At 50.1% G+C, this 20,342-nt stretch overlaps 1 protein-coding gene across 1 annotated transcript in view; it reads left to right on the top strand.

Moving 5' to 3' along the window:
* The window catches only part of SAMHD1 (SAM and HD domain containing deoxynucleoside triphosphate triphosphohydrolase 1), a 77,720-nt gene that overhangs the window by 37,541 nt on the left and 19,837 nt on the right, over nucleotides 1-20,342 (top strand). The window contains exons 11-14 of the mRNA XM_044297871.1: nucleotides 320-435; nucleotides 2,345-2,484; nucleotides 2,581-2,676; nucleotides 3,178-3,282. Of these exons, the coding sequence (XP_044153806.1) occupies nucleotides 320-435; nucleotides 2,345-2,484; nucleotides 2,581-2,676; nucleotides 3,178-3,282 (457 nt within the window). The remainder of the gene's footprint in view (nucleotides 1-319; nucleotides 436-2,344; nucleotides 2,485-2,580; nucleotides 2,677-3,177; nucleotides 3,283-20,342) is intronic.

Raw genomic sequence — 20,342 nt, forward strand, 5'->3', positions numbered from 1 at the left:
GAAAACCTTGTGGCAAAAACCCTCAGCTGCGTGAACTGCGGCAGAGCCTCCCACTGATAACAATGGAGGACAGTATCGGGCAGATTCAGCCTGGTTTTCTGCACCGAATCCACTCTGAAACCCACGCTGAAAATCCTCTGTGTGGATATACCCCCACAGTCATATGAATTGGTGTTGTTGGAGGTATTGGAGAAATTGTGAAGGTAAAAGTTTAAAAAGAAAAATTATAACTTAACGTTGTCCCTGTTGGAAAGCAGAAAGCCGCCTCATTCACGTTCTGTTATGCCTCTCCCGTTGTTAATTTTACTTTTTTGTTTAGGATTACCGATGCTTTCTTGAAAGCCGATCCACATATAAAGATTGAAGGATCAGATGGGAAGTACTATACAATCTCTGGCTCAGTGGATGACATGGTTGCCTATACCAAGCTGACAGGTGAGTTTTAAGTGAAGATTGCCCAAGGTCACCCAATGAACGAGCCTCTCTAAGTTTTATTGTGGCCCTTGGGATTGGATCCTTCTGACAATGTAGACCTCAAACCAGAAAAGTTGGGAATCTCTGAAAATGTTATGAGTCTTGGAATGCAGAGGCAGAAAAACAAAGCTTTGACCATAACCTATTGAGAATAGGGGATTGATCTATTTATCAATAAAATAAATAAATATAAAAATATATATATATTGTGTATGTGTCAAAGAGCACATCCAGTAGAAAAAACACGTGGTACAGTGAGGCAATGTTTTGGCTCATACACAGAGCCTTTCTCAAGCAAAGAACACAAGTGAAGGGCAAAATATAAATAGCTCAAACAGTTCATAGAAGTAATAATTACATGAATGAAAAGTGAAACAAGCAATATACATAATATTAAAAAATCACCATAGTACATGATGAAATCAAGTGCAAAAAAGGAAAGTGATACATTACTTCAATCTCAAATACATGATTATAGAGGTCAATATTTCTGCGAAAACAGATATAAAACATAAGTGATGCTAATTAAACACAAGTGCTATACATTGTGATAATAGTGATAAGATGAGGGGGTGGGACATAGGAATAAAACACAATCATACCCATCAGGTGTATTGCGCCATACTCGGCGTATGATGAATAGCAATGCGCAGGCGCCAGGTTGCGTCTAGAGTGTAGAAATCGATGCCGTCAGTGGAGCATGCGTACTACATGCCTACCACTACTTCGGCCATTGCGCAGCAAGTCACAAAAGCTAAATCCAGGAGCGCATGCCCACATGATGTCATAACAGGCAGCGCCATCTTGGGTATTGGCAAGTTGCCCAGAGTTATTTTTGCACTAGAATAACGGCATGCAGGTGGACAATGGTAATCAAAGGGGTAAACCCTCCACCCCAATGGGCTTACAATGTAAGCACGGTCTGCACTGCCATGTCAATCATGCAATACAGACAGCCCCATAAAATCCTCCTAACGCAGCCAGAAACAGGGATCTCCTGATAATTAGGCTACATGCATATGACTGTATGTGTTTTGCGGTCCGCAAAAAAAACAAAAACTGATGCATGCCATCATATTATTTTATTTATTTTTTTTGCAGATCCATTGTAACAATGTTTAAAATAGACTAGAATAGGACATGTTCTATATTTTTTGCGGGGCTACGGAACGGACATACTGATGCGGACAGCACACTGTGTGCTGTCCACATTTTTTGCGGACCCATTGAAATGAATAGGTCCGCATCCTATCCACAAACGGACACTGAAACAAACAACGTTCGTGTGCATGTAGCCTTAAACCGTATTCTGAGGACAGCAATACAGTTGACTTCAGGAGGTCACCTGTGGTCATTGGCCAGGTGCATAAGTACCTGAGTCTTCTACCATTATTTAATGCGGAGAGCATCAGATCATTTATGTACCTGTCCGGTGGCCGTGAGGAGAACTTGGGTGGCCCCCCTGGGCATCTGCACATTGGGAAATTTCCTTGTAAGGTCTTTGGCCAGTCCACCCCTGTGGATTCGGATTCAGGGTCGGACAATTAATTTAAGGTATAAACAGGCCTTGGCATTAACGAGTTAAAAGGCAGTTGTGACCCAGTGTACATGGTAGTGGTAATGTAAGCAGTGCTGCTCCCTATGCCAGCTAGTTACGGTTTATTGAGTCCTGAATTTAAATCAGGCCATCTGCCAGATACAACAGGCTTGTTTGTCTCTAATCTCTCTTAGCTTCTAGGCCTTTATTTATAGCTAAACCAGTTTCACAAAGAGTCGCTGTTCCGGTCATAAGCAACTTGTGCCACAACTAACACACTGTTTGTGTCTCCAACCACTTTGTTTCAATTTTTCTCGCTTTGTTCCATGCCAGATAATATTTTGCACCAGATTTTATACTCCAATGAACCCGAACTGTCCAAAGCCCGAGATATACTGCGCAAAGTAGAACGTCGGCAACTCTATAAGTACGTGGGACAGACTCAGCCGAATGCAGATAGCAGGATTAAGCCGGTGAGATCTCAATGTTCTGGCGTCTGTTTGCCTTTCCTGCTCCCATTATTGGTTTCAATGGTATTTTATGTGGTATTATTTTGTGGTCTGTTACAGGAGGAGTATGACAAACTACCAGCTGACTTGGCAAATTCCACCCCACAGTACTGTACATCAGACATCAGGCTCAGCCCTGAGGATTTTATAGTGGATGTAAGTCCTCCTCTTCTATATGATCCAACACAAGGGATTTTTACCATATGTGCGCGTAGTCGAGCGTCTGAATACTTTTCCCATAGAACATTGCAGTTGTAGGAAAGCTCATTAATGTAGAAAACCTTCAGTTCTGTGTGTGTCAAGGATTTGGCATTCTGAAATCCAGCATGCTCTCGATCCCTCTTTCCCCGGACATCTTTATCAGGGGACAGTTGTCAACAGATGATGCTTTCAAAATCAGTGGCTTTGACTGACTTATCTCTAGTGAATGACCAGTCTGAAGAAGTTTCAGGGCTTTAAATGTTGAATGGAACCTGACTTGCAGGAACCCAGCATGGCCACTACACATTGGGTGGAGATGTCGGCTTCTGGCTTCATCCATAGTTGATTGGTTGGGTTGCTGGATATCGAATCCCCACCGATCTGATATGAATAACCTGTAGACTTCATTTCACACCTTACTATATATGTTTTACTCTCTTCTCTCTGTCTATGCAGGTCATTCATATGGATTACGGCATGAAAGAGCAAAATCCCATCAACAACATGCGATTTTACTGCAAGACTGATCTGACCAAAGCTATAAAAATCACCAAAGATCAGGTAGGATCTCAACCCAGCCCCAATCCTATGTTTTCTTAGACAATTGTGACTTTACCAAATAACGCTTCAAGTTTGAATTTCACACTGGTGAGTGCCGCTTAGTATTTCTTCCTTTTGAACGTTTGCATATGAACTCCTGCTATTCGGAAGCTGTGCACCACCGGGAGTGTGATTTATTAGGAGGCCAGTGGGTCCTTCAGTCGCTGCATCTGAATGTTCACAGCTGTGCCGCCTTGCTATCGATGTTGCTATGTTTTCTTAGAGATGATGAATAGTAAATATGGTATTTTGTCCAATGGCTTATGTCAGATGTTAAATGGGTATTCCTATGACAGATATTAAAGGGTTTCTCCGAGAATTAAGATAATTAAAATATTGGGGCGTGGCCTACGAGCGCATGGAGTAAGACTCACAGCTCCTGCCAGAATCCTGTCTGAAACAAGTGGTAGCACCTATCGATTACTTGCAAAAACCTTGCCTGGTGGAAGAGAAGTGACCGGAGGGTATTGTGGCGATTTTGAGAGACTGAGCATGCCGAGGAAGTGGGCCAACATGGCGCCGATGGCGGAGAGGGGACGGCGCTGCAGCAGATGGTGAGCCAGAGCGCTGCTGCTAGACTGAGCAAGTATGCTCATACAGACTGCGGAGTGGGCGACTGGGCTGAAGAAAAGGAGCCAGATATACATACCTCCTCTGACCAGGAGGACGGATCCCTTGATGGTGAGGCCCTGGATGCGGTCAACTGGCCGCCGCTGACTCATGCAAGCTCAGTTAAGGACACAGTAGGCCCTAAGGCCGCGGCCAGTGGGGAGCCCACTTTGAAAGATATTATGGCCGCTGTGGCCAGCTGTAACAGCACCCTGAAAGTGCTCACGGTGCAGGTTGGAAGCCTGAGATCGGATGTGTCAATAATAAGACATGATTTACACAAGATTTCTGAGCGCACCTCTGAATTGGAAAAGAGGGTGTCCACTATAGAGGACGTGATTCAGCCTTTGCAATTGGCGGCGAAAACTACTGTAAAGGACATTGCGGCTTTATATGCTAAAACGGATGATCTGGAGAACAGGTCCAGAAGGAATAACCTGAGAATTGTGGGAGTGCCAGAGAAGACTGAGGGGGAATTTGTGAAGAAATGGCTGCACCAGTTGTTTCATGAGAAGGGCTTGTCTTTCTTGTATGCGGTGGAGCGGGCGCACAGAGTGCCCATGCGGCCGCTCCCGCCCGGCAGGCCTCCTCGCCCTATACTGGCAAAGATTCTGCATTTTAAAGACCGGGACACTATTCTGCGACAGTCCAGGGATAACGAGGAGATGGTCCTGAATGGGGTCAAAGTGTCCATATTCCCGGACTATTCTAATGAAGTGCAACGGAGGAGGAGCAGATTTATGGATGTCAAGAAAAGGCTGAGGGGACTTCAAGTCCAATATGCTATGCTGTTCCCTGCTAAACTGCGAGTGGTGGCGTTGGAATCCACCAGATTTTTTGAAGATCCAGAGGAGGCAACACAGTGGCTGGACGTCCACGAGCGGCAATTGAGGAGTGGGGCTCTGGACACTTGAAGGAGGCAGATATATGGTTTACTGTGTTTCATCTATATATGTATTTGCACTTTAAGGTCATGTTACTGTTGCACCAGTTAAGAAGCGTATTATGCATTGCTACCGTATGGTAGATCCTGAGGTGGGAGCGGGTGGTTGAGAGATTGTAATGTATTTCTCAGATGTGGGGAGTTTTCCCTGCCTGAGGGAGTGGGTTCTAATCTGTTCTGACCAATGTGGGTCCGGGGGCAGGTTGCCCTCGGGTTGCCCTGTTTTAGGGATTGAAATTAATGAAGAGGCGACTGCTGTCCTCTGTTACAGTATTCTAATTAGGGGTAGGGGGGGGGGGAGGGTGGTAGGGGAACAGTTGGGGGGCAGGGTTGGGATTGTAAACTCTGAGCGGATGGTGTCTGAGTGCGGTGTGAGATGCAGATATGGCTTAATGTTCTACCATGTCACAGGTGATTAGGGTTTTAAGCTGGAATGTGAGAGGTATGGCAGACGCACGGAAACGACAATGTTTGTTCCAATACTTAGGGCGGTTCCAGCCGGCCATATGCTGCCTCCAGGAAACACATTTGACTAGAGATAATCTCCACTGGCTGAACAAAAATTGGGTGATCCATGCGGTACATTCCACTCATTCATCTCACTCTAGGGGTGTAAGTGTGATAGAAGTATTAGATATGAACATGTGCAGGAATGTGTAGATGTTGAAGGCAGGTATGTGTGTGATGTGTGTAAGATAGATGGGATTAAGGTGGTGCTTGTGTCGGTGTATGTACCTCTGCCGTTCGCTTCTCCATTGATAAGAGAGGTTATGAACTTTGTGGCGGACTTCCCTGGGTTACCATGGCTGCTAGTGGGCGACTTTAATTGCACGCTGAATGACGCCTGGGATAGATGTCGGGTGGAAGGATCAGGCGGGTCGCCGGGGAGTGTTGCTCTAAAGAACATTGAGTGAAATTGGGGTGTATGATGTGTGGAGATTGCGTAACCCTGATAAGCGCATATACTCGTGCAGATCGGCTACACATCATTCTCTATCACGTATAGACTTGGCCCTTGTAAATGATGTTATGCTTCCACTGGTCAGGGACGTTGTCTATCATCCTCGGTCGTTGTCTGATCATTCTCTGGTGCGGATTGACTTGTGCTTGGGGGCGTTCAGACAGGGACAGAGGCTGTGGAAATGTAACTCACATTGGCTGAATGTGCTGGGAGATTTAGCCGGGATTTCTCTGGAGGTCAGGGAATTTTTTGCTATCAACGCGGGGACGGCTTCAGTGCCCGGAGTCTGGGATGCCATGAAAGCATTCTTGAGGGGTCTTGATGAAAGAAATTAGTAAGCATAAATCTAAGTCCAGGGAGGCGGATGTTAAGGCTCATGTTCTAGTGGCAGAGGCTGAGAGGGAGTTCGGTCGATCCTCGACTCTGATTAATAGTGAGGCTCTGGCGGTAGCGCAGGAGCAGCTGAGATGTCAGTTAGTACAGGCCGCTGAAAGGAAAAGTAGTTTTCTCGTGCATGGCATTGGGGGACACAGCACCATGGGTATATGTCCAACTACCACTAGGAGGCACTAGACACAAAAAGTGTTGGCTCCTCCCAGGTGGGCTATACCCTCTCCACAGGCACGAGGCTATTCAGTTTTAGTCTAGTGTCCGTAGGAGGCAGACCTGTCCTGCTTTTTTGCAGGTTCTGCTGTTTTTTATTTTTATTCTTTTATTTTTTCTCTCTTCCGCAGGTCTCGGTGTTCTCCACCGTTATACCTGCTGCAGGCTGGGGCTCCATCGTGTTCCACTTTAGTTGCCCCCCTGCGGGCGCGTACTTCGGTACCATCGCCGGTCACCCAGTCCCCACGGACTGCATCCGCAGTGGCTTGCCGGCATTCCCACGGTTTCCGTGTTGAGTCTGCCGAAGGGGTGACCCTGCTGCGCCCGAAGACATCGGATGGTGAGTATATCTGATGGTGAGTATACTCCCCTGTCCCTGTGTCCCTGCCCCAGGGTTAGGTTCCCTCCTGTGGCCAGGGGGATGGGATCCACCTTAGCTGGGGGTCCTGGGGAGCCTCCATCTTCCCCCTAGCCAACCCCCCCTTTTTTCTGGGGGGGGGGGGGGGTTATATTCTTGTTTCCCCTCCCTTCTCTTCCCCCTTGGTTGGTCTTTTCTCTCCTCCCTGGCCACACAGTCTTCTCCCTGGCTTCTCCGCTACTTTAGTCCCCGGCTTCTGCCGGGACTAGGCCTCATCTTCTGTGGCCCGTTCCCGGCTCCCAGGTGCTCCGTTTGCCCTGATCCACCTGTCCCTAGGTGTCGCTTCTCCCCCCCTACCCTCCTCACCTATTTTTATGATTCGGTGGGCTCTCTGTCGGCCGCGGTTCGCCCCGCCCCCCTCGCTCCATTCCCGGCCGCCTTAATAAATCGAGGCCCCGGCTTTTGGGCCTGCTAGGCCGCAATCTTCCCGGCCCCTCCTCCTTGCTTCCCGGGCTTTTCTGAGCCCCGCCCGGCCCTTGGGAGGGGCTATCTCTTCACCCTTTCCTGGGCTAACGTGTTTTTTCTGCTGAAGGGGGTGGTTAACCCCTTCCCTCCCCTCAATTGCTTCATGTCCCCTGCAGCCCTACTGACCACCTCTTTTGGGGGGACAAGCTGCTGCAGCGCCTCTTTGGGGGAACAGGGCGTCCGGGTCAGGATAGACAGCCTCTGCTGGCTGCTTTTTGAGCATCTCCTCTCCCAGCCTCTCCTCGGTCGCCACGTGTTTTCACGTGCGTCCGCTGTCTGCACCTCTCTGGGTCTAACAATGGCTGCCGTGCGGTCAGCCTGTCCCTGCTGGGTGCAGTACCTCTTCCCAGATCCTTTCCCCGAACAATCCCTTTGTGTCGGTCCCCCATGAATGGGCTCCCTCCGTGTCAATGCCATGGGAACCTTGACCGCCTCTCCCTGGCGGTGTCGCTGGCCGCTACCAATCCAAATTGCGGCCACCTCTGCCCTCCCAGGGTCCTCCCTGCAGATGGGGCACGCTCAGTTAGGGGTACCTGCACCCGGGTTCGGCTAGGGGTAGCTCACGGTACTCCCTCGGGTGGTCTCAACGGGGCACCACCCCTCCTCGGATCCCCCCCAGGACAGGCCTGAGGCTGGTGACGAATCCTTCCTGTCACCCCATCCGTTGCCTCTGGGGACACCTCTGCGCCGATTCCCTCGGAACAGAGCATCAGGCGGTCTTCCTCCATACAGAAGCCCTCTGGGAGGTCAAGACGAATGTGGACGGAGGAACCTTTCCTACCCAGGGTTGGTATCCCCTCTAGTGGATTTTCGGATGGTGCTCCCCTGACCGCACAGGTATTCAACCGCACAGGTAAGGCAGCCGTCCCCGTGTTTAGCATACTGAGTCACCTACGCGGTGTCTCTGATACGTACGCCTTCTCCTTAACAGGGGGATTCCTGCACCACTGCCATAGGCTGTCCCTGACAAGCCTTCCTGGTTCCCCTATACCAGGGGCTATCCTCTACACATTTGAGAGTGTTTCCACAGGGTCCCCATCCTGGTGGTGGTGTTCGCCACTCTACCTCATTACAGGGGGTTCCTGTTCTGGGCAAGCGGTTAGCTCGGCTATCGCCTCCTGTAGGTTGGGGAGTTAAGAGCAATTGTACAGCTGCCTTGCCCCTTTTCATAGGTAGTGTACCTACACCTACTCCAGATGCTGAAGCCATTACTCCTGGCTGGCTCTGGGGTGTTCCATACAGCACTATTTCTCCCTTCCGGGCGAGATGTACAGGCCACTTCGATTGCCGTTGCAATTGCACCTGTCTGTTCCCAGCCACTTTGCTCCCGTCATAGGTAGAGTATCTACGCCATCTCCTGATGCTGTAGCCAATTCCCCTGGCTGGCGCTATGGTGTTCCGTGCGGCACTATTTCTCCCTTTCTGGCGAGATTTACAGGCCGCCTTTAATTGCCGTTGAAATTGCACCTGTCTATTCCCAGCCATTTTGCTCCCTTCATAGGTAGAGTACCTACGCCATCTCCGGTGCTGTGGCCGATACCCCTGGCGGGCTCTATTGTCTTCCAGGCGGCAACATTTCTCCCTACGGGCGAGATATAGAGGCCACTTTCTATTGCCATAGAGTTGCCCCTGTCCGGTTCAGTTACACCTGTCTGTTCCCTGCCACCTTGATCCCTTAACAGGTAGAGTACCTGCACCATCTCCGGATGTGGTAGCCGTTCCTCCTGTCCGGCTTTATGGTGTACCATGTGGCATTTTCTCTCCCTTACAGGACGAGATTTTGAGGCCTCCTCCAGTTGCCGTGGCCATTGCACCTACCTCATCATAGTGTGCACCAAACAGCCATCTTACTTCCTTCATAGGTAGAGTTCCTGAACCGTCTTTGATGCTGCAGCCGTTACACCTGTCTGGCTTCTATGGTGTACTATGCGGCCCTGTTTCTGTTGCCATTGCACCTACCTGATTGTAGTGTGCACCTGTCTTGTTCTTTGTGGTACCGTGCGGCCCTATGGGTTCCATTGTTAACGCAGTTGCTGTTGCACCTCTCTGGGTCTGGGGTGCACCATGCGGCCACATTGCTTCGATCTTACATGAAGTTCCTCTTCACAGCCATATTTCTACTTTACAGGTTGTGTACCTGTACCCTCCGAATGCTGTCGCATCCCCAGATGCTGTGGCTATGCTTCCACTCTCCTTGGTCGGCAACATGCAGCCACTTTACCTTTATTTTAGGCGTGTGTTTGTAGTACCCCAAGTGCTGGGCCCTATGGTGCGATCTGTGGCCCAGACAGTTTCTTTCTTACTAGGTGTTTTCTGCCCACGGGTTCTAATCTGTGCTGCAGATGTTGGTTCCATCCGTTTGGTTCTTCCATACGTCTGCCACTCCGTTACTGTCGTCCTCATTGGTCTCCTTGTGCCGCTCAAGGCACTGTCAGCACCAGGTCACCCTTGTTCAGCATGTGCATGGTTACCATATCTGGCAGGGGTGGGTCAGCCCATCCCCCACCTTATCGGTCTAGTGCTGCTTCTGGTAGCTCCAGTATATGACTGATCTGTCTGGTCCGGCGGGTGGTCCTCATTCAACCTCCTACTCCATGGCCAGGTGGTTGTTGGCCTTTGTGCTAGAGTTGCTCTTGCTTTCTCTTTAAGGTCCTACGGTATGCTGTGCTCCGCGTTACCCCATGTTATAGGGGAGTACTCACATTGTTTCCTATTGCTGAGCGGGCCATTCCTGGTGTAGTACAAGGATCTCCACTGGATCTTCTACCTTGTTTGGACATGTAGCTGGTGAGCATCGGCCGCGGCAGCGGTTTTCGGTCATCGCTGGATGTCCGCCTCACGGTATCCTTCTGGGTCCACGGCTTTTTTTTTTTTTTTTTTTTTTTTTCCGTCGCTGGACGTCCTCCCTGACGGGTCAAGGACAGGACCACTGAGCGCCACACATCTGTCTGAATTTTCAGCTGATTGCTCTGGTATCGGTCAGGGCCCCGTAGTTCCTTCTGGGTCCAGGTGTTTTCGGTTTTCCCTTGTATTTTATGCTTGGTTGCACTACATGGCGGAGGGACGTTCCCCTTGGACCTTGCCGTCGTCTGTACCTATCAGGTACTTTCTCCCCCCTGCGAGTTTTCTGTATGCCGGTCGCAGTTGGTTTCTACATTTCTATGTAGGCTACCCCGGTTTTTTTCATGGCGACTTCTGCATTCCTTATGCATATCGATGTCTGGCGTTTTGTGGTACCTCCGAGCTGCTGTACTTGCCCTCTCTGGGACAATGTTTACGGTTTGCTGGTCAATGTTTTTGGTGCGGCTAGTTGTCCATGGCCAATGTCCCTTCCCCTATGGCGGTTTCTTTTCGCCTTTCCTGGATATGCTGGCTTGCGTTGTCTTCCGGTGGTTCAGCTCCTGGTTCCTTGTGACCCCATCTGGGTACTCCTTTCTGGAGTCCCTGTCCCTGTTCATTTGAGGTCCTCTTGGGATTTGTCTTTTTTTCCATCCTCCCACGTCAAGTACCTGGTATTGAGTGGTTTGGTGCTACGGTTTGCAATTCCACCGTATGGTCTCCTTCGGGAGGGACCTCCTCCTGTTGTAGACCCCTTCCTCCTTAGGCTGTTTGGAGTGCTCTTCTTCTACTCCCATGTCTGTCAGTCCAGTGTGTTCCTGCCAAGGTTGCCTGGGCCTGTCTCTGGTTCCTTTTTTCCATGATACTTCACATGCCCAGAGTTTCCTCTGGTCTTGCGCTTTACAGTGCTATCTTGTTTTCGGAGGCTTGTGCCTCGTTTCCTGTTTTTGGGAACGCAGGAGCGATCGTTCTTTGTTCCTGGCTTTTACCTACAACCCCCTCCTTCTCCAAGGGTTGGCAGTTTCCTCTAGCAGCCTTGGGTTTTCGCCTTTACATGGGGCGCTTGGCTTCTTCACCTGGCCTTGCGGTGAGGGGAGTCCTTCTCCCTTCACATGTGAGCCTTGCTATGGCTTCCCTCACTCGTTTGGTTTCCAGTGCTTCCCTGTTTCTTTTCTCCCCTGGCCTTTCAGGGGATGGCCACAGGTTTATGGGTCTGAGACAATGTAGGGCGTTGGGTCGATCCAACACGCAGTGCTGTCCTAATTTTTTTCTCCAGCCCTTGGCTGCGCTTGGTGTTCCCTTTTGCCACCTTCTTGCATTTGGGATTTTCTTCCAGACATTTGTCCTGGGGTGCTGGCGGTCTTCCCTGCTTCTTCTGAGGTTTCTTCCTTGTTATGAGACCTCTTGCCCATTCCGTGTTTTTTCCTGTTGGGTCACATGGTCACATTCTCCTGCACCTGTATGCCCAGCCGGTGGCACGTCTCTTCTTTTCCCACCCTCAGGGACTGCTTTGGGACGTCCCATGGTGCTGTGTCCCCCAATGCCATGCACGAGAAAATTGGATTTTTTGTACTCACCGTAAAATCCTTTTCTCGTAGTAGGCATTGGGGGACACAGATCCCACCCTATGTTTTTACTTCCGCTTCTCCGGGCTGGTCTCTTGATCTTTCCCGGTACGGGAGTTGTTGGTTCCTTGCTTTTCTTCTCTCTCCTACTGCTTTTGGTACAAACTGAATAGCCTCGTGCCTGTGGAGAGGGTATAGCCCACCTGGGAGGAGCCAACACTTTTTGTGTCTAGTGCCTCCTAGTGGTAGTTGGACATATACCCATGGTGCTGTGTCCCCCAATGCCTACTACGAGAAAAGGATTTTACGGTGAGTACAAAAAATCCAATTTTTATCGCCAGAGGTCTTTTGAGGAAGGTGAGAAGATGGGTCATCTGTTGGTTGTTTCTAGTGCCCAGAAGGGTTCCTCCTGTATCCAGGAGCTGAGGGATGGGTTTGGGAATAGTAGGCAAGACACGAAGGGAATACTGGATATTTTTAAAAGTTTTTATGTATCTCTATATGCTTCCACTGTTTCTAGCTCAGAGGAGGCTTTGAACGCCTTCCTGAGGGAGGCTCAGTTATCGGTGCTGTCGGATGAGGACAGAGAAAGGTTGGAGGAGCCGATTTTATTGGAGGCTGCGCTTGGGGATATGGCGAATGGTAAGGCTCCGGGGGCAGATGGATTGCCGGTAGAGAGATATAAAAAGTTGCAGGGGATTCTCCTTCCTGAGCTGCTTAAGGTTCTTGAGCACTCACTGGAGGCAGGTTCGCTACCACATTCGATGCAGGAGGCTATAATTGTAGTTATTCCTAAACCGGGGAAAGATCCCAAATTGCCAGATTCTTATAGACCAATCTCTCTTTTAACAGCGAATGTAAAGCTCCTAGCAAAAGTGTTGGCGAACAGGCTGTCCAGAGTAATCTTGACCATTGTGCACCCTGACCAGATGGGTTTTATGCCTGGGAAATCAACCGCTATAAATCTCCGTAGATTATATGCCAGCTTGAACATCCCGGCAGATAATTGTGGAGACAGGGCACTACTTGCCCTAGATGCCGCTAAGGCGTTCGATGGTGTGGAACTACCTGTGGGGGGTCCTGAGTGTCATGGGTTTTGGTGCACGGTTCATTCAGTGGGTAAGGGTGCTTTACTCGAGTCCTAAGGCGAGAATAAGAGCTAATGGGGGGTTGTCAGATAGTTTTGCTTTGGCCCGTGGCACCAGACAGGGATGCCCACTGTCGCCCTTATTGTTCGCTCTAGCAATTGAGCCGCTTGCGGCTTTTATTCGCTTGTCACTAAATATTGATGGGTTTCGTTATGGTATGCTGCATAATAAAGTAGCTATGTACGCGGATGATACCTTACTATTTCTGGGCGATACTGGTGCATACCTGGATGCGGCCATGGAATTGATTGATAGGTTTGGAAGCTTCTCTGGGCTGCAGATAAATTGGCAGAAGTCCGCTTTGATGCCGGTTGATGGACAGGCCCTGTCGGGTGGGCGTGTAGATAGCTTGGTTCCCTGGGTGGATAAATTCAAGTATTTGGGGCTGTATATTACGCCTAGACTGTTGGATTTTGAAGACCTTAATTTGACTCCGCTGCTAGCCACTTTTAGACTGAAGGTAAGGACATGGTGTAGACTTTTCTTATCGGTTGTGGGCAGAGTAAATCTTTTAAAAATGGTAATGATGCCTCAGCTGCTTTATGTATTGAATAATGCTCCTGTGTGGATTCCTCTGGATAGGTTTAGGAGAATACACTCTATGTTTAGGGATCTGGTTTGGAAATACAGTCAGGCTAGGATTAGGCTGGAGACGTTGCAATACCCTAAGTCAGAGGGGGGTCTGGCTGTTCCTAATGCGTGGATTTATTTCTTGGCTTCCCAGTGTCAACATTTTAAGGGATGGATTAACTTCCAATTGCCGGATATGACGGGACAGATACTACAACACTGGGTGGGCAGTCAGGACCTTATGTGTATTCTGGGAGAGAGAAATTGGTGCTTGTGGAGCTTATGCAGAAGATATGGGCGAAGGTAAAGCAGCTTATGGGTGTAGGTGGCGTCTGTGAGCTTTCCCCGTTCAGAAATAATTGCTTGCTGCCGGAGTTCCTAAAAGGGTCAGGACTCCGGAATTGGGAGTCTCGTGGTGCGATGAGGATTGGCCAACTAATAGAGGGCAAGATATTTAAATCATTCCAGGATTTGCAGCAGGAATTCAACCTTCCTCGGATATGGTTTTATAAATATCTTCAGCTGAGGCATGCCTTTGAGGTCATGATGAGGAAAGGATGCACAATAGCCCAGATGGAAGTGGTTCATAAACTCGTTCTTCCGATGGGGGGGGGAAAGAGGACTGATATCACAGGTGTATACTCTTCTACTGGACAAATTTTTGGAGGGATTTCCGCTTTCCAGGATGGGAGCCTGACCTGGGGGCCATCTCTAAAGATCAGTGGGATCACCTACTGGAAGGAGGTCCCAGAGTGTCTCTGAGTGAACAGGGCAACTGTTGATAATTCATAGAGTGTACAAAACACTGGTGTTCTTTAAAAAAGGTGGGGGTTAGGATGGATGACAAGTGTCCAAAGTGTATGGAGGACGGAGCGGATCTGGTGCATATGCTTTGGTCTTGTCCAGTAATAGGCCATTTCTGGGAAGGAGTACTGAATATGATTAATAGTAATATGTTGTTGAATCTTCAGAAAGATCCCAAGGTCTGTGTGTTAGGGTATGTGTCGGAGATCGGAGGGTCTGAGACGGTTAAGGTAGCGGTGGGGAGGTTGCTGTATGTGGCCAGGAAGTTGGTGGCTCTGAGGTGGATCCAGGGGAGTCTGCCCACAATGGAGGAGTTTGTGCGGAAGGTGAATGATATGTTGATGATGGAAAAAGGTGTGTTTGTTAAGAGAGGTTGTCCTCAGAAGTATGAGAGATTATGGAATGAATGGTTGTCTCACACGCATGTTGTCATCTAGGCTTTCTTCAGAGTTCAAGATGTGTTGGTGGGGGGTGGGTGGGATAGGGTGGGGGGGGTGTAGGGGGGAGTTAGGATGACTGCATCCATTGATAAACCTTGATCTTATGCCTCTGTACATTATGTACTGTTGTATGATGATCCTTGTCAGATGTTATCATATGATTGTGCTACGTAATGATTCTGCACTTTGGAATGAAAAAAGACAATGCATTGTTTTAACATGAGGTGCCTTTATTTGATCAATAAAAAAAATTATTTGATTAAAAAAAAGATAATTAAAATATTTAAATATTACTTTAAATATATTCCAAAATACCTTTCATTAGTTACAATGGCTCGTTTAGTCTAGGGAAATAAAATGGCTGCCGTCCCATTAGTACACGCAAAACCTGTCCTGATAACACAGGAGGACAAATTACTTCATGACACGGAGCTAAAGAGCTGCCTCATCCTCCTCTCTGCTCTAATTGTCAGGGATTATGTTGCCAAATACAGTTTAATCTGATCTTCAGCTAAATCTCTGTAGGAATAAAGTTCATGACGAGACATGAAGTACAGAGAGGAGGTGGGGATGTGGCTGATGAGCAGCAGCACCACTTGTATGCAGTCTCCATTACCACAGCCCCAGTCTGTCTTGTCCATCCTCTCTGTACTAAATTCCCCAGAGATTCGGCTAAAGTTCTTATCTGCTGTATTCAAGATCATAATCGCTGACCAGTAAGGCAGAGAGGAGGCTGAGGCAGCTCTTTGGCTCAGTGTTGTGAAGTAATTTGTCCTTCTGTGTTATTAGGACAGGTTCTGTATGTACTAATAGGATGGCAGCCATTTTGTTTCCCCTGATGATTGCTCCCCAAACAAAATGAGCCATTATAAATAATAAAAGGTATTTGGAAATATAATATATAAAATATTTATTATAAAGTAAAATTTAAATATTTTCATTTCTCACCCATATTCATTGGGGGACACAGGAACCGTGGGTATAGCTATGTTGACACTAGTAAAAGCTGTTAGCTCCTCTCCTGGCAGCTATACCCCCTCCAGCCTGGAGAGAGAGCTTTTGTTTTTTCTAGTGTCAATAAGAGGCAAGACCTCCCTGCTCTGCAGGGTAGCTCCTGAAGATTTTTTTGATTTTAGTTTATTTTATTCTTGTTCTTTTTCAGGTGGGAGACAGTGGACATCTCGCCTCCCTGTACTCTCGGGGGAGCACGCCAGCGTTGGTACGCAATGCTGCCTCCTCCCCCACAAGAAGACAAGGGGACCAGGGCAGCCTCGCTCGCCTGCATCCTGCCAGCTAAAGGGTCACCCATCCAAGTCCCTCTTCCAGCTTCCTGCCACTACGGTGCCAGTAGCTGAAGGGGTGACCCTGCTGGACCAGAGGAAGGGTGAAGACGGCTGCACGGATAAGTGACGTCGTACTCGCCCGCCAGCGATCCTGTCTACACACTTGGCACTGGCTGCAAGTTCTCTCACCGCCGCAATTCTGAGCGGGAGATGCAGGACCTGAGAGGGCGGGGCCTACTCTTCACGCCACAGCTATTCAGGAAGTCTTCACTGGGACATCCTCCTCCTGGACGGCATCTGCTCCTGGCTCTGGTAGGAACTGTGCTCCTCTCCTCAGGTCGCTGTTCTCTCTCCAGCCCCAGATTGCCATCCCCCCCTAGGTCACTACTATCATGTCTGATCCCTCAGGTGCTCTGCCTCGGCTTCCAATAGCTGTCCACTATGCCTGCTCTATGTCAGGCAAAATTCCCTTGCGGACAATCGGATTCTGTCTGCTCTGGCAGGTGGCCACCCTTCAGCCCGTACTGTTGCTGCCCCCCCCCCCCTTCTGGCCGCCGAGTTACCTGATTGGGCCAGAACTTTCTCAGGCAGTGGAAAACCTTGCAAAAATCTCCCAATCCACCCTATCTATAGTGGGTCACTTGGTTGAGACTCTTGCAAGCTGCTCCTCCCTCGGATTCACCCTCCAGAGCTTCTTGCTCGGGCGACCCCCCCCCCCAGTTCACTTCCCTCCAGTGATTCCATCAATGCACACATCTCCCTCTCCGCCCCGTGTACGGTCTCATTCAGGGTTTTCTTCTCCTGTGGACGTGCTGTCTGAAAGAGAGGTTGAGAATTCGAATTTGGATATGGAGTAGCCTTCTAAGTTGGCCTCCACCGTGGATAGCCTCATTGCTGCTATCTGCAGGATGACCCTCCCCCCACTGACCAACAGGGGGTATCCTTCTGTCTAAAACAGGCCTCAAAGGTGTTTCCTCGCCATAATGATTTTTCGCCGGTGGTTTCCAAGGCTTGGGATCATCCAGACATGCGTTTTTCTGCCCCCAAGAAGTTGGATATCCTATATCCTTTCCCAGCGGACTGCGTTTCCACATGGATATGCCCTCCTAAGGTGGACCCACCAGTGGCACGGCTAGCCAAAAATACGGCTATTCCTATATCCGATGGATATCTTCCCTTCATTCCGCTGAAGATTGTCGGATGGAATCCTTGACGAAGTCCCTCTTTGCAGCTACGGGGTCAGCCCTTAGGCCCATTTTCGACTCCGTGTGGGTGGCAAAAGCAATCTCTGAGTGGGGCAGCCAGCTGGACCAGGACTTGGTATCCGAGGTCCCTGCTCAGGATCTCCGATCCTTGGCGCAGCTGATCATTCAGGCGGGGAAGTTCCTTTGCGAGGCGTCGCCCTGATTGTGCGCTCTTCGGCGCTTGCGGTCACCGTACGTCACAAGCTTTGGCTGAAGGTGTGGGCAGCGGATGCGACTTCCAATCGTTCTTTAGTTGGTCTCCCCTTTGCTGGCACCCGTCTCTTTGGTTCTCGGCTGGACGAAATAATTTCTCAGACCACGGGAGGCAAGAGCACCCATCTCCCACAGCCTAGGGCCAAGCAGGCCTCTCACGTTAGGTCAGGTTCCTCACGTGGCAGGCCTTTTCGTCGATTCGCTAGTTCCCGCCCCGCAGCGAGCTCCTCCGCTGGGGGAGGCGGGTTTACTTCCCAAGATTGACGCAAAGAAAGTCCTTTCGGGCACAGCCCTCCTGGCGTCCCAGACCTCAGGCCGCTCGACCCCCTGCGGCTAAGCAGTCCTCAACCTGAAAGTGCGCCCCTGCCCAACTGGGTGGGGGGCCGCCTCCTCCTCTTCCAGGACGTCTGGCGGGCCCACGTGTCCGATGCTTGGGCACTCGAGATTGTATCCTCAGGATACGTGATTGAGTTCCTGTCTCTTCCCTCAGACAGGTTTTTTCAACCCCGTCTTCCACAGGACCCCGAGCGGGCAGCCACCTTCTCCCAGGCCATTCAGTCCCTCCTGGACCGTGAAGTCATCTCTCCCGTTTCCCCAGCAGAAAGGTTTCAAGGGGTTTTATTCTAACCTTTTTGTGGTTCCCAAAAAGGAGGGCTCGGTGCGCCCAATCTTGGACCTCAAAGTTCCTCCATCTCCAGCGGTTTTGGATGGAATCCCTTCATTCCGTAGTTGCTTCTCTGGAGCAGGGGGAATTCATTTCGGCCATAGATATCCAGGACACGTACCTCCATGTTCCCATCGCGCAGAGTCACCAGCGCTTCCTGAGGTTTTCGATAGACTATCATTACCAGTTTGTCGCCCTCCCGTTCGGTCTGCCAACCGCACCTCGATTTTCACAAAGATCCTGGCCCCTCTTCTCTCCCTGCTCCGTGATCCTGGCCCCTCTTCTCTCCCTGCTCCGTTCCAGAGGCATCATCCTTATGCCTTATCTGGACGACATCCTCATCAAGGCCCCCTACTTTGCTCAGGCATCGAACAGCGTACAGATCTGATACCCTCCAGACAATTTGTCTTTCTGGGTATGCTTCTAGACATGGACGCGGCACGGATTCGCCTTCCTCTGGACAAGCGACTGGCTTACACCGTTCTGTGAGGGTTCTTCTCGACGGCAGACTTCCGTCCATTCGACTCTGCATGAGGATGTTAGGGAAGATGGTCCCTAACACCCTCCAGACAATTGCCCAGTTCCACTCTCGCACGTTCCAGAAAGCGATCCTGTCCTCCTGGGACAAATCTTCCGAGAGGTTGGACTATCCCATCCGCCTCTCTCCTCAGGTGAGGTCGACCCTCAGTCAGAGACCAGTCGGAAAATGCCACGGCGGTGGCGTACATCAACCACCAGGGGAGAAGATGCAGCCTCGCGGTGATGCAGAAATCTGCCGAGATCTTAGGGTGGGCGGAGGCCCATGTACCGGCAATTTTAGTGATCTACGATAGATCCGGGCGAGTGGTCCCTCCACCCGGAGGTATTCAAGGCGATCTGTCTCCGTTGGGGTCGCCCCGACGTGGACTTTATGGCCTCAAGGCTCAATCGGAAGATTCCCACCTTCCTCTCCCGTGCAAAGGATCCGGAAGATTGTGGCGTGGACGTCCTGATCTCCTCTTGGCATGGGTTCTCCCTCCTTTGTTTCCCCCCTTCCCCCTCCTGCCCAGGGTTCTACAGAAAATCAGGATGGAGGGCATTCCGACTATCCTCGTCGCCCCAGATTGGCCCCCGTCGCACGTGGTACACTTACCTTGTTCTCCTTCTGGGAGACATTCCTTGGTCACTGACACTCAGACGACCTACTTTCACAGGGACCAGTCTTCCATCAGCATTTAAGGTCCCTTAGTTTGACGGCATGGCCATTGAAACCGCCATTCTAAAGCGAAGAGGTTTTTCAGCGGATGTTATCCGCACTATGATTCAGGCTAGGAAGCCTGCTTCCTCCAGGATCTATTACAGGTCCTGGAGGTCCCTTCCTGGGTTTCTGTGGAAGCCAAAACATTCCTCCTCTTTGTTTTTTCTCTCCCCACGGTCCTGTCCTTTCTTCAATCAGGGTTGGACCTTGGTTTGGCCCTTAGCTCTTTGAAGGGTCAGGCCTCGGCGCTTTCTATTTTTTACCAGCGCCCTCTGGCCCCCCTTGGGCCTGTAAGGACTTTTTCTTCAGGGAGTGGCACATACGGTTCCTCCGTACCATCCTCCTTTACTGCCTTGGGATCTGAATTTAGTCCTCTTAGCGCTCCAGGTTTCCCCCTTTGAGCCTCTGTGGGAGATTTCTCTCCGACTCCTGTCCTGGAAGGTAGTTTTCCTATCACTTCCATCAGACGGGTGTCTGAGTTGGTGGCGCTTTCTTGTAGAGAACCCTTCCTGGTTCTTCATAAGGATAAACCGGTTCTCCGGCCCGTTCCTTCCTTTCTTCTGAAGGTGGTCACAGACTTCCGTATCAACAAGGAAATTGTCCTTCCCTCACTGTGTCTATCTCCTTCACACCCTAAGAAAAAGGAGTTGCATTATTTGGATGTTGTCAGAGCTCTGAAGATCTATTTAGCAGCCTCCGCTCCCTTCTGCCGTACGGACTCCCTTTTTGTCATTCCAGAGGGTCCTCACAAGGGATTGGCAGCCTCCAAGGTGGCAATCGCACGTTGGAACCGGGCTGCAATTGCGAAGGCATGCAGCGCCCGGGACAGGGTTCGGCCCTTAGGTGTCTCTGCTCACTCCACCAGAGCGCATCTTGGGCTCGGAGGAATCAAACTTCAGCTGCACAGTTGTGTAAGGCGGCTACTTGGTCCTCCTTACATACATTTACTAAATTTTACCAGGTGCATATCTATGCATCGGCGGACGCTGCCTTAGGCCGCATGGTCTTGCAGGTGG

This window comes from Bufo gargarizans, chromosome 6 (genome assembly GCF_014858855.1).
Source record: "Bufo gargarizans isolate SCDJY-AF-19 chromosome 6, ASM1485885v1, whole genome shotgun sequence".
Taxonomy (NCBI): Eukaryota; Metazoa; Chordata; class Amphibia; order Anura; family Bufonidae; genus Bufo; species Bufo gargarizans.